This window comes from Salvelinus namaycush, chromosome 10 (assembly GCF_016432855.1).
Source record: "Salvelinus namaycush isolate Seneca chromosome 10, SaNama_1.0, whole genome shotgun sequence".
Classification (NCBI taxonomy): domain Eukaryota; kingdom Metazoa; phylum Chordata; class Actinopteri; order Salmoniformes; family Salmonidae; genus Salvelinus; species Salvelinus namaycush.
In genome coordinates, this window is record NC_052316.1 from 45,356,805 (window position 1) to 45,371,332 (window position 14,528).

The following is a 14,528-nucleotide window of genomic DNA, read 5'->3' on the forward strand; positions in this document are numbered from 1 at the left end:
TAGGAACGCCTCTTGGCGTTCCCAGGCGAATTTACCTGTCGATTGAAATCATCGATAAGGGAGTGATCCAGAATGTCCCTAGCAGGTACCCAACTTCTCTCCTCCGGACCGTAACCCTCCCAGTCCACCAGGTACTGGATTCCGCGTCCCCTCCTTCTAGAGTCCAAAATACGATTGACAGAAAAGGTGGGTTCCCCATCAACAAGTCGTGGCGGCGGGGGAACCGGGACCGGCGGGTTAATGCGTGCCTGAAACACAGGTTTTATTTTAGACACATGAAAGGTAGGATGAATTCTCCTATACGCCGGAGGAAGCTTGAGCCGGACCGCCACCGGACTAATGATCCTGGTGACTTTGAACGGGCCGATAAATTTGGGGGCAAGCTTGTTCGAAACGGATCGGAGTGGAATGTTCTTAGTAGAAAGCCACACTCCTTGGCCAACGACGTATACCGGAGGCTTCGACCGGCGGCGATCGGCCTTAGCCTTGGTGCGCGCCCCCACCCGGAGAAGAGTCTCACGGGCTCTGCTCCATGCGTGACGGCACCTCTGGATGAAAGCGTGAGCGGAGGGAACAGTGACCTCGGACTCCGTACTGGGAAAGATAGGTGGCTGGTAACCTAAACTACACTCAAACGGAGAGAGACCCGTGGCTGCCACTGGCAACGAATTGTGAGCGTACTCAACCATAGAGAGTTGTTGACTCCAGGAAGAGGGATTCTTAGAAACCAAACATCGCAACACTCTCTCCAAATCTTGGTTGGCCCTCTCCGTTTGACCGTTGCTCTGGGGATGAAACCCTGAAGACAGACTGACACTCGCTCCCAGTAACCTACAAAACTCTTGCCAAAACTTGGACACAAATTGGGGCCCCCTGTCAGAAACTACGTCCATAGGCAGGCCATGTAAGCGAAAGACGTGATCCACGACAGTTACCGCTGTCTCCTTGGCAGATGGTAATTTAGGCAAGGGAATAAAATGAGCCGCCTTCGAGAACCGGTCCACCACGGTCAAAACAACCGTCTTGCCCTGGGAGGGCGGGAGGGCGGTAACAAAATCTAGCGTGATGTGGGACCAGGGTCTCGAAGGGACCGACAGCGGTTGGAGTAACCCATCTGGAGGTCGATTAGAAGTCTTCCCAGTGGCACAAACCGAGCAAGCCAAGACAAAACTGTGAATGTCACGAGCCATCAGTGGCCACCAAAAGCGTTGCTTAACCAAAAAGCTAGTGCGGCTGACTCCTGGATGACACGCTACGTTGGAGCAATGCCCCCACCGAATAACATCGGACCGACACCCCTCCGGCACAAACAACCGATTAGGCGGGCAACCGGGCGGAGGCTTTACCCCTTCTAAGGCCGTTTTGACCCTCGATTCAACCTCCCATGTGAGTGTGGAGACCACTAGGGTCCCGGGTAGGATGCACTCGGGAATGGATGGGCGTTCGGAATGGTCAAAAATGCGAGAAAGGGAATCGGGTTTGACATTCTTGGAACCCGGGCGATACGAGAGAGAGAAGTCAAAACGTCCGAAAAAGAGTGCCCACCGCGCCTGCCTGGAGTTGAGTCGCTTGGCGGTTCTGATATATTCCAAATTTTTGTGATCGGTCCAAACTATAAAAGGTACCCCCGAACCCTCTAACCAATGGCGCCACTCCTCCAGTGCTAACTTCACTGCCAACAACTCTCTGTTGCCAATGTCGTAGTTGCGTTCCGCAGGTGATAACCGATGGGACAGGAACGCGCAAGGGTGCATCTTGTCGTCAGAAGAGGAACGTTGGGAAAGTACCGCACCTACCCCCACCTCTGAAGCGTCCACCTCCACCACGAACTGACGCGAGGGATCGGGAGCTATGAGGATGGGGGCCGAAACAAAGCGGCTCTTGAGTTTGGCGAATGCAGCCTCGGCTGTATCGGACCACCTGAACGTCACTCTGGGGGAGGTTAAGGCGGTAAGAGAAGCGACTATCTGGCTAAAGTTGCGAACGAAACGCCGGTAGAAATTGGCGAATCCCAGAAACCTCTGTAGGGCCTTACGGGAATCTGGGCTTGGCCAATCCACCACAGCCTTAACCTTGTCAGGATCCATGTGAATACCTTCAGTCGAGACGATGTAACCTAGGAATGGAACGGATTGTGCATGAAAAATGCATTTCTCCGCCTTGACAAAAAGTCCATTCTCCAACAACCTCTGAAGCACTCGTCTGACGTGCTGAACGTGTTCCTGGAGAGAAGAAGAAAAAATCAGTATGTCATCCAGGTAAACATATATGAACTGATCAATCATATCTCTCAGCACGTCATTGACGAGTGCCTGGAAAACCGCTGGGGAGTTGGATAGCCCAAAAGGCATGACCAAATATTCGAAGTGCCCTCTGGGGGTGTTAAACGCGGTCTTCCATTCATCCCCCCTCCTTATGCGAACCAAATGATATGCATTACGTAAATCCAACTTAGTGAACACGGATGCTCCCTGTAACCTTTCAAAGGCTGAGGACATCAACGGTAAGGGATAGGTATTCTTCACTGTGATGTTATTCAACCCACGGTAATCAATGCAAGGACGCAGAGATCCGTCCTTCTTCCCCACAAAGAAGAACCCCGCCCCCGCTGGAGAAGAGGAAGGACGAATGAATCCAGAGGCCAGAGAATCAGAGATGTATCTCTCCATAGCCTCCCTCTCAGGAACAGAGAGTGAATATAACTTGCCTTTAGGCGGAGACTCACCTGGCAATAATTCTATTGCACAGTCATAGGGACGATGCGGAGGAAGAGAAGCAGCACGGGACTTGCTGAACACCTCCTTCAGGTCGAGGTATTCAACGGGCACGTTAGACAAATCCACTGCCTCCTCTAGAAACACAGAATCAGACACAGATGAACAAGCAGACACTAAACAGGACTCAAGACACTTGTTACTCCACATGGATATAGAGTTATGACCCCAGTCAACTCTGGGGTTGTGTTGGGTGAGCCAAGGGTGGCCGAGAACTAATGGTGCAAGGGGTGAGTCCATGAGTAGAAATGATAGTGTCTCAGTGTGATTGCCAGAAGTGATGAGTGTGATAGGTTCAGTGGTGTGAGAAATGTTGGGGAGTTCTTGACCATTGAGAGCGTTGACGGATATCTTGTGCGTGAGTGAGGTGATAGGAATCTGGAGTTTGTGAGCGAGCTTGAAGTCCATAAAATTACCCTCTGCTCCTGAGTCCAGTAAGGCTTGGGTGTTGTGCGTGTGGGTGGCCCATCTTAGTCTTACCGGGAGGAGAGTAGATGATGAGGTCTTCTCTGTGGTGACACCACCCGATAGTAGCCTCATACTTACTACCGGGCCTGATCTTTTACCGGGCAGGAGTGGATAAAGTGGCCCGCTCTACCACAGTAGAGACAGAGTCCTTGGGATCTCCGCCTCTCCCTCTCTTCCCGGGAGAGGCGAGCTCTCCCCAGCTGCATGGGTTCGTGAGCGGAGGCTGAACTGGCCGTGTTCCCGCCGCTGGCATGCCAGCCCTCCGTGTCGTTATACGGTCTGTTAGGGCATGCTCGGCGGCCAATACGACTCAGACGAGCGTCGACCCTCAAGGCTAGTTCCACTAGTCCATTTAAACTCCTGGGAAGGTCCAGAACATAAATCTCCTTCTGGATCCGGTCCTCCAGCCCATGCAGGAACATGTCCCACTGCGCCTCCTCGTTCCACTGACACTCTGCGGCCAGAGTGCGGAATTGGATGGAGTATTCCGATACTGAACGGTCTCCTTGGCGAAGGTCAGCGAGTAGTCTGGCCGCCTCCCTACCCGCCACTGCCCGATCGAAGACCCTTCTCATCTCCTCGGAGAGTGTCTGGAAAGAGGTGCAGCATGGGTCCTGGTTCGCCCACACCGCCGTTCCCCAAAGAGCCGCTTTGCCTGATAGCAGTGTGAGTACGAATGCTACCTTAGACTGTTCACGGTTGAAGGTCCGTGGCTGCAACGAGAAATGCATGGAACATCTCGTAAGAAAAGCTCTGCAATAGTCAGGATCACCTGAATAACCCTCTGGTGTCGGTAGCCGTGGCTCTAGCTGGGAATCCGGCTCTGGCGGGGCGGGTTGAACTGCCGGTGTAGGTGGCGCAGCGAGACCCCTCAGATGTTGTAATTGTTGGGTCAGCTGGGATACCTGCGTCGCAAGGGCTTGTACTGCCCGACCTGTGCTGGAGATGTTCTCCTCTTGTTGATCCATTCTCGTGATACTGCGGGAAATGAATTCGGTCAGACTCGTTGAACTCGCTGCATCCATGGTAAGGTCAGATCATTCTGTGACAATGCAGAGGCGGATGCAAGATGCAAGCAACGATGGTTTAATGAATACAGTTTACAGCAGCAACAGGACAGACAGACTGTACTCAGACGGAATCCGACCCAGGGACTAGGGCGCATATACTGATGATAGCGTGCTGAGAAATCCAGGGGAATGTGTCCGGATGGGTAGGAAGGAGCACAGAAGATAATCCACACAAGGGCGGCGAGAGAAAGAGCCCAGACACACGACACAACCTCAGGGAAGTAACAATGATCTGACAACAAGAAACACTGGTTACAGAACATATAAAGGGAAGATAAGTGATTCCAGCTGGCGCAGACAATCAGGCCGAGATTGGGAACCACGCCCACACAAACACGGGAGAGAGAGAGAGAGAGAGAGAGAGAGAGAAAAAGAGAAAGAGAGAGAGAGAGAGAGAGAGAGGGAGGCAGTGGATTCATGAACCGTGACAAGCCCAGCCTGGGCGCGAACCCAGAGACTCTGGTGGCGCAGCTAGCACTGCGATGCAGTGCCCTAGACCACTGCGCCACCCGGGAGGTCTTGGTCTTGGGTCTTGTTTTGAGGGCACACATTTAGCTCTAGGTCCGTACTGTTTTCTGCACCGAGACACATACATGGGAATAGACAGTTCCAGGAATGCAAGGCTTGTTAGACGACACGCACATACACACTCGTGCATGCGCACACACACACTCACCATGCTGGACTCTTTTGGCTCTAAGGCACGGAGTGACAGGGACATACACACAGGCGACGTGCAGTGTGCCAACACAGCGCTAACAGGCATGTATGCTGCCCTAATTACAAAAAAAGGCATCCTGGGAATTTACGGACGTGCCTAAAGAAGAGAGGAGAGAGAAATGAGAGATCCTCCTTTCAGATATAGAGGGGAGGAATTCTGGGAGTTAAACGAGTTGATCCACTACTGCAAACGGTTCCTCTGGGATTGATCAGAGAATAATCTGGTTAATCCCATAAACGACGTGGGTGGACTTTGCCTCTCTCCCTCCTTTTCCCTTCGTCCCTCCCTCTCTTTCCTCTATCCCTCCCTCTCTGTCCTCTCGTCTCTCTCTCCTGTCGGAGCAGGAGTCAGAGTACGTCCTCTCCAGCTGCTAGGGAGGTTCTGTTCTCTGGCAAGGTGGTTCGGCTGGCACCCCTCTCCACCCCCTCTGGAGCCATGTGGCACCCTAAGGCATCAGCCTCATCTGGAAGCCCCATAAGGGACCTGGGTTATATGCACTGTGAGTACTGCAGGACTGGGACAGAAGGGAGCTGGGTTATATGCACTGTGAGTACTGCAGGACTGGGACAGAAGGGAGCTGGGTAATATGCACTGTGAGTACTGCAGGACTGGGACAGAAGGGAGCTGGGTTATATGCACTGTGAGTACTGCAGGATTGGGACAGAAGGGAGCTGGGTAATATGCACTGTGAGTACTGCAGGACTGGGACAGAAGGGAGCTGGGTTATATGCACTGTGAGTACTGCAGGACTGGGACAGAAGGGAGCTGGGTTATATGCACTGTGAGTACTGCAGGACTGGGACAGAAGGGAGCTGGGTTATATGCACTGTGAGTACTGCAGGACTGGGACAGAAGGGAGCTGGGTTATATGCACTGTGAGTACTGCAGGACTAGGACAGAAGGGAGCTGGGTTATATGCACTGTGAGTACTGCAGGACTGGGACAGAAGGGAGCTGGGTTATATGCACTGTGAGTACTGCAGGACTGGGACAGAAGGGAGTTGGGTTATATGCACTGTGAGTACTGCAGGACTAGGACAGAAGGGAGCTGGGTTATATGCACTGTGAGTACTGCAGGACTGGGACAGAAGGGAGCTGGGTTATATGCACTGTGAGTACTGCAGGACTGGGACAGAAGGGAGCTGGGTAATATGCACTGTGAGTACTGCAGGACTGGGACAGAAGGGAGCTGGGTTATATGCACTGTGAGTACTGCAGGACTGGGACAGAAGGGAGCTGGGTTATATGCACTGTGAGTACTGCAGGACTGGGACAGAAGGGAGCTGGGTTATATGCACTGTGAGTACTGCAGGACTGGGACAGAAGGGAGCTGGGTAATATGCACTGTGAGTACTGCAGGACTGGGACAGAAGGGAGCTGGGTTATATGCACTGTGAGTACTGCAGGATTGGGACAGAAGGGAGCTGGGTAATATGCACTGTGAGTACTGCAGGACTGGGACAGAAGGGAGCTGGGTTATATGCACTGTGAGTACTGCAGGACTGGGACAGAAGGGAGCTGGGTTATATGCACTGTGAGTACTGCAGGACTGGGACAGAAGGGAGCTGGGTTATATGCACTGTGAGTACTGCAGGACTGGGACAGAAGGGAGCTGGGTTATATGCACTGTGAGTACTGCAGGACTGGGACAGAAGGGAGCTGGGTTATATGCACTGTGAGTACTGCAGGACTGGAACAGAAGGGAGCTGGGTTATATGCACTGTGAGTACTGCAGGACTGGGACACTAACGAACAAACTCCTAAGAGTAAATATTGTGGATCAGGGAGGTGAATAGTAAGGATCATGGATCAGGGAGGTGAATAGTAAAGACCATGGATCAGGGACGTGAATAGTAAAGATCATGGATCAGGGAGGTGAATAGTAAAGATCAGGGATCAGGGAGGTGAATAGTAAAGACCATGGATCAGGGAGGTGAATAGTAAAGACCATGGATCAGGGAGGTGAATAGTAAAGATCATGGATCAGGGAGGTGAATAGTAAAGACCATGGATCAGGGAGGTGAATAGTAAAGATCATGGATCAGGGAGGTGAATAGTAAAGATCATGGATCAGGGAGGTGAATAGTAAATGTCATAGATCAGGGAGGTGAATAGTAAACACCATGGATCAGGGAGGTGAATAGTAAAGATCATGGATCAGAGAGGTGAATAGTAAACACCATGGATCAGGGAGGTGAATAGTAAAGATCATGGATCAGAGAGGTGAATAGTAAAGATCATGGACCAGGTAGGTGAATAGTAAAGGCCAGAGATCAGGGAGGTGAATAGTAAAGATCATGGTAAAGAATCCATGGATCAGGAGGGTGAATAGTAAAGATCATGGATCAGGGAGGTGAATAGTAAAGACCATAGATCAGAGAGGTGAATAGTAAAGATCATGGACCAGGTAGGTGAATAGTAAAGATCATAGATCAGGGAGGTGAATAGTAAAGATCATAGATCAGGAGGGTGAATAGTAAAGATCATGGATCAGGGAGATGAATAGTAAAGATCATGGATCAGAGAGGTGAATAGTAAAGATCATAGATCAGGGAGGTGAATAGTAAAGATCATAGATCAGGGAGGTGAATAGTAAACACCATGGATCAGGGAGGTGAATAGTAAAGATCATGGATCAGAGAGGTGAATAGTAAACACCATGGATCAGGGAGGTGAATAGTAAAGATCATGGATCAGGGAGGTGAATAGTAAAAACTGTGGACCACGGCGGTGAATAGTAAAGATCAGGGATCAGGGAGGTGAATAGTAAAGACCAGAGATCAGTGAGGTGAATAGTAAAGACCATAGATCAGGAGGGTGAATAGTAAAGATCATGGATCAGAGAGGTGAATAGTAAAGATCATGGACCAGGTAGGTGAATAGTAAAGGCCAGAGATCAGGGAGGTGAATAGTAAAGATCATGGTAAAGAATCCATGGATCAGGAGGGTGAATAGTAAAGATCATGGATCAGGGAGGTGAATAGTAAAGACCATAGATCAGAGAGGTGAATAGTAAAGATCATGGACCAGGTAGGTGAATAGTAAAGATCATAGATCAGGGAGGTGAATAGTAAAGATCATAGATCAGGAGGGTGAATAGTAAAATCATGGATCAGGGAGGTGAATAGTAAAGATCATGGATCAGGTAGGTGAATAGTAAAGATCATGGATCAAGGGGGTGAATAGTAAAGATCATAGATCAGGGAGGTGAATAGTAAAGATCATGGATCAGGTAGGTGAATAGTAAAGATCATGGATCAGGGGGGTGAATAGTAAAGATCATAGATCAGGGAGGTGAATAATACAGATCATGGATCAGGTAGGTGAATAGTAAAGATAATAGATCCGGGACGTGAATAGTAAAGATCATGGATCAGGGAGGTGAATAGTAAAGATCATGGATCAGGGAGGTGAATAGTAAAGATCATGGATCAGGGAGGTGAATTTATTCAGGCATTCAGTGGCAGTGCAGAGGGGATCTTTTGGAGTGTGTGGTGTGTGTGTGGTTTATAGTGTGTGTGTGTTTGTGTGTGTGTGTGTGTGTGTGTGTGTGTGTGTGTGTGTGTGTGTGTGTGTGTGTGTGTGTGTGTGTGTGTGTGTGTGTGTGTGTGTGTGTGTGTGTTTGGTAACACGTATGCAACACTGCAAAGTCCTGAAAATGTTGTTTTCAAAAGGGGTTAAAGACACTGTCTTTAAACTGTCTTTTTGTATTCAGTGTCGTTTTATGGGCTGCTGTTTTTTTTGTTTATAGTATGATCTTTTGCTACTTACCCAGAGTCAGATGAAGTCATGGATATGTCTCTGTCTATCCCTTTAAGCATCTGGATAGATGCGTTCCTCTGTTCTGAGCTTTGTTTTCATTTGATGAGTTCCTTTACTGCAGTATGTTGGGTGGTTATTTTGTAATATGTGCTTTATGGTATGTGAGGGCTGTTTATAGACTTGTGGTTTATGATACTGTTTGAATTGGCTGATAGCTGTTACTGTAAGTCAGAATGTGGGCTGTAAGTGTTACAAAGTAGAGCGGGTTTGGGGGGGGGGTCAGGGGGCTCCTATAAGGGGGAACAGAATGGGCCTTTTCTGTGTCTTGGTTTAGATTAATGAAGTATGTGTCTTGGTTTAGATTAAGGAAGTATGTGTCTTGGTTTAGATTAATGAAGTATCTGTCTTGGTTTAGATTAATGAAGTATCTGTCTTGGTTTAGATTAATGAAGTATGTGTCTTGGTTTAGATTAATGAAGTCTGGTTTAAATGTGTTCTGTTACCTGTCTCTTATTTGGTGTTCTTCTTAGTTATTTTAACTCACATCCATAACATGGTGTCACGGATGATTGCGCATAGCATAAGAAGAGGTCCGAAAATGATTTCATGTGTGAAACAGGCAGAGAGAGAGAGAGAGAGAGAGAGAGAGAGAGAGAGAGAGAGAGAGAGAGAGAGAGAGAGAGAGAGAGAGAGAGAGAGAGAGAGAGAGAGAGAGAGAGAGAGAGAGAGAGAGAGAGAGAGAGAGAGAGAGAGAGAGAGAGAGAGAGAGAGAGAGAGAGAGAGAGAGAGAGAGAAAAATATATATGATCTGAGTATGGAAGCCTAGCCCTCTCAGTTCAGGGTTCAAAGGTGGTCGTTGAGGTGATGTCGCCACCAAGCTATCACCATAACAACTCTCTCTCATTCTCTGCATCTGCACTCTGCCTAGTATCACCTTCAGCATATCTATCTATCTCTCAACACCTCTCTCTCCCTGTCTCTCTGTCTCTGTTGCCTGTCACTCTGATCTCTCCATCACCCCTCTTCCTCTGTGTTTTTCCCCTCCTCTGGTTAGCGAGGTGTTGGAGGTGATGATGTGATCCTTTTACACACAGACAGAAGAGAGACACAGACAGGGTCCTGTCGCTAGCCATTATCAGCCGAGAGGACCGACACAGTGTGTGTGTGTGTGTGTGTGTGTGTGTGTGTGTGTGTGTGTGTGTGTGTGTGTGTGTGTGTGTGTGTGTGTGTGTGTGTGTGTGTGTGTGTGTGTGTGTGTGTGTGTGTGTGTGTGTGTGTGTGTGTGTGTGTGTATTTTTGCGGCAGAGCTGCGATGAGTTGGTTATATTTTTGTATTGAGCATACGTCTCCATACACCTTTGTTAACTGGTTGTGTGCCATAATTTTACCTTCCTTATTTACAATGTCATTCGTGAACATTGAACATAGCCATATTATTTGCTCTAATGTTTGTTCTACCTCTTCTGGAGGATGAAATTGTAATTTTAACCAACTCTGTGTGGCTTCATTTAAAAAGGAGGGTACTTTAAATAGGGATCAATTGTCAATTCACCGGAAATGGTTGGTTTTAATCTGTATAACGGCAAAAAAAGACCCCTTTTTGTTTTTCATAGTAGCCTGCTGGAAAACCAGTTTGGATTTAGATATAATTTCGTTATGCTTTAAGATATTTTTTTCACCTTTATTTAACCAGGTAGGCTAGTTGAGAACAAGTTCTCATTTACAACTGCGACCTGGCAGTTAATGCCTTTCACCCTCAAAACTCATGTTCATTATATAAATATGCCCGTTTTAACTTTATCTGGTTTGCCAATCCAAATGAAATAGGGGGGAAAAATGTGTCACATGATTTGACAAAGGATTCTCCTGGAGTTAGTAGAGGCATGAATAAATATGTTAACTGTGACATCACTAGTGACATCACTAGAGAAATAATCAGGGTAATTTTCCCAAAGATGGACAGATATTTCCACGGTTTCAAGATCCTATAGATTTTTCTATCACTCAACTTTTTCGGGATATGTACACCAATCACATCAACACCATTTAATCGGGAGACCACATGACAGTTAAAAATGTGGTATCTTTTTAGATACCCAATCTCTAATATAGTACTCTTATCATAGTTGGGTTTTAGACCAGATAAACTGGAAAACTTATCCAGGTTCTCAATTAAGGCCCTTCAAGGTTATTGATTGAGGACTCAAGAGAAAACCTGAATCGTCAGCATACATTGATACTTTTGTCCCTAATCCATACATTTTTAGCTCCTTAATGTTATCATTAGACTTACAGTCCATTCGGAAAGTATTCAGACCACTTGAATTTTTCCACATTTTGTTACGTTACAGCCTTATTCTAAAATGGATTAAATAGTTTTTTCCCCCGCATCAATCTGCACACAATGCCCCATAATGACAAAATAAATAAATAATGGAAATATCACATTTACATAAGTATTCAGACCCTTTACTCAGTACTTTGTTGAAGCACCTTTGGCAACGATTACAGCCTCGTATTTTCTTTCTTGGGTATGAAGCTTCTCCCGTTCTTCCCTGCAGATCCTCTCAAGCTCCGTCAGGTTGGATGGGGAGCGTTGCTGCACAGCTATTTTTAGGTTTCTCTAGAGATGTTTGATCGGGTTCAATTCCAGGCTCTGGCTGGGCCTCTCAAGGACATTCAGAGACTTATCCCGAAGCCACTCCTACATTGTCTTGACTGTGTGCTTAGGGTCGTTGTCCTGTTCGAAGGTGAACCTTCGCCCCAGTCTGAGGTCCTGAGCGCTCTGGAGCAGGTTTTCATCAAGGATCTCTTTGTACTTTGCTCCATTCATCTTTCCCTCGATCCTGACTAGTCTCCCAGTCCCTGCCGCTGAAAAACATCCACACAACATGATACTGGCACCACCATGCTTCACCATAGGAATGCTGCCAGGTTTCCTCCAGACGAGACGCTTGGTATTCAGGCCAAAGAGGTCAATATTGGTTTCATCAGACCAGATAATCTTGTTGAGAGTCTTGAGGTGCCTTTTGGCAAACTCCAAGCGGGCTGTCATGTGCGTTTTACTGAGGAGTAGCTTCCGTCTGGCCACTCTACCATAAAGACCTGATTGGTGGAGTGCTGCAGAGATGGTTGTCCTTCTGGAAGGTTCTCCCATCTCCACAGAGGAACTCTAGCGCTCTGTCAGAGTGACCATTGGGTTCTTGGCCACCTCCCTGACCAAGCCCCTTCTCCCCCGATTGCTCAGTTTGGCCGGGTGGCCAGCTCTAGGAAGAGTCTTGAGCGTTCCAAACTTCTTCCATTTAAGATTGATGGAGGCCACTGTGTTCTTGGGGACCTTCAATGCTGCAGACATTCTTTGGTACCCTTCCAAAGATCTGTGCCTCGACACAATCCTGTCTCGGAGCTCTACGGACAATTCCTTCGACATCATGGCTTGGTTTTTGCTCTGACATGCACTGTCAACTGTGAGACCTCATATAGACAGGTGTGTGCATGTCCAAATCATGTCCAATCAATTGAATTTACCACAGGTGGACTCCAATCAAGTTGTAGAAACATCTCAAGGATGATCAATGAAACAGGATGCACCTGAGCTCAGTTTCGAGTCTCATAGCAAAGGGTCTGAATATTTATGTGAATACGTTTATTTAAAAAGAAAATTATATAAATTAGCAGTAATTTAGAATGACCTGTTTTTGCTTTGTCATTATGGGATATTGTGTGTAGATTTCTGAGGATTTTTTTTTATTTCATCCATTTTAGAATAAGGCTGTAAAGTAACAAAATGTAACATAACAAAATGTCTGCAGCATTGAAGGTCCCCAAGAACACAGTGGATAAAGTCAAGGGGTCTGAATACTTTCAGAAGGCACTGTATTTCCCATTCCTTTTGCCTTGTTCCTCTCAACCATATTTTTTTTTATAGCTAACGGTTCAATGGCCCTAATAAGTATGGTGACAGAGGGCAACCTTGTTTTACGCCTCTTGACAATTATAATTTCTCAGAAGGATTGTTGTACATTACTTTTAGCCATTTTATGAGAGATTCTCCAAAGTAAAAAATGTAAGGAAAATCTGATTTCAAGATTATACCTGATTTCCCTGCGTTCTCAAAGTTTTCAATTATTTCTAGTAGTTGTCTGATGTTGACTCCAATATATCTGCCTTTTAAGAATCCCGTCTGATTGTGATGAATAATGTCTGATAGGACCTTTTTAATTATGTGAGCAATACATTTTGCCAATATTTTTGTGTCATAACATTGAAGGGTGAGGGGACTCCAATTTTTAAAGGGACAGGGTCTTTATTCTGCCCCCCAGGTTCCTGCTTCAGTAGGAGCGAGATCAGTCCCTCTTTTTGCGTCAGACAATTCGCTTTATATATTAGTAATTACAACATGATAGTAATGAATCTTTCGGTAACTCATAAAAAGTTTGATATATCTCTATTGGAATGCCACGAGGCTCTGCGGTTTCCCCCATCTGAACGGAATCGATTGCCAACCATAGTTTGTCCTGTGACATCACAAGATCTCACTCAAAACCCATCATCAAATGAGGTTGGAGGAACTTGTTTTAAATGTTTTACTTCCTCATTCAAAATCTCCTTTGGTGAGATAAGGATTTATCCATTGTTTGTAGCTATTTTCTGTAGGTTATTTTTGGTCGCTTAGGAAAAACATTTTTTGCCGTTCTCCATCCAAGTTAAAAAAAAGAAGAAATGAAACCTGATCTTTCCTGAATAAGTTATCTTTTTGTTTTGTGTCTAGATTATTCATTGTTTCTGTCTTGGCTACATAGGCTACTTGCAGTAGGCCTATCAAACGGGCAAGGATGTCTGGTGGGTGGGTCGCTCAGATGGGTGTCTAGGGTAGGTAGGGGTTGGCACCGTTCCATCATGATCCCGAGTGGCGCAGTGGTCTAAGGCACTGCATCTCAGTGCTAGAGGCATCACTACAGACCCTGATCCGGGGTAGGCTGTCATTGTAAATAAGAATTTGTTCTGACTTGCCTAGTTAAATAAAATAAATAAATGATAGGACAAAAATATGTTTCTGAAGTTTCACAGCTTTTGTTTACTTTATTATTTTATTATTTATTTGTAAATGTATTTCCCATCTCTGTGCAAAAGTGGAAACTCAGTCTCTATGGTACAACTCTTACTCGTAGACATGCATGGACTCAGACATTCACACCCGCTTTCCTCACTCACTCACTCACCCTCTCACTCACTCACTCACTCACTCACTCACTCACTCACTCACTCACTCACTCACTCACTCACTCACTCACTCACTCACTCACTCACTCACTCACTCACTCACTTTCTTCTCATTCGACTCACACAGACCCACGGGCACTCCCATCTCCCAACACGCCTGCACCCCCTTCTATGCCTTCTTTTTAGAGTGTTTTTATTTCCACCTGGTTGATTCTTGACTCATTTCAGGCTTTTAAGTACTTTAGTGTTCCAGTATCTTGTATTTGGGGATTTATTATAGAAGTTTTTGTCCTTCTTCTGATGCTGTCATTTATCTATATAACATTTGTGACTCGTTTCAGGAAACTAGGTGTATGTCGCGGCTCACTACTTCACAGGAGGGCCATTTGAACGTAAACTTACATTTTTATCAAAATGCGTTTTTTTTGGCAGAAATGCCTTCTGGAACATGTGAACTTTCATGTGCCTTAATAACAAACATGTATTCCATCTGTAAATATGAATAAAATTG

At 46.5% G+C, this 14,528-nt stretch overlaps 1 protein-coding gene across 4 annotated transcripts in view; it reads left to right on the forward strand.

Moving 5' to 3' along the window:
* The window catches only part of rxrgb (retinoid X receptor, gamma b), a 101,988-nt gene that overhangs the window by 29,672 nt on the left and 57,788 nt on the right, over window positions 1–14,528 (forward strand). For 2 of the 4 annotated variants that reach the window (XM_039002984.1, XM_039002985.1), the window contains one exon: window positions 5,378–5,532. The exons of the other annotated variants lie outside the window; for them this stretch is intronic. In XM_039002984.1, the coding sequence (XP_038858912.1) occupies window positions 5,378–5,532 (155 nt within the window). The remainder of the gene's footprint in view (window positions 1–5,377; window positions 5,533–14,528) is intronic. 4 annotated transcript variants of the gene reach the window in all.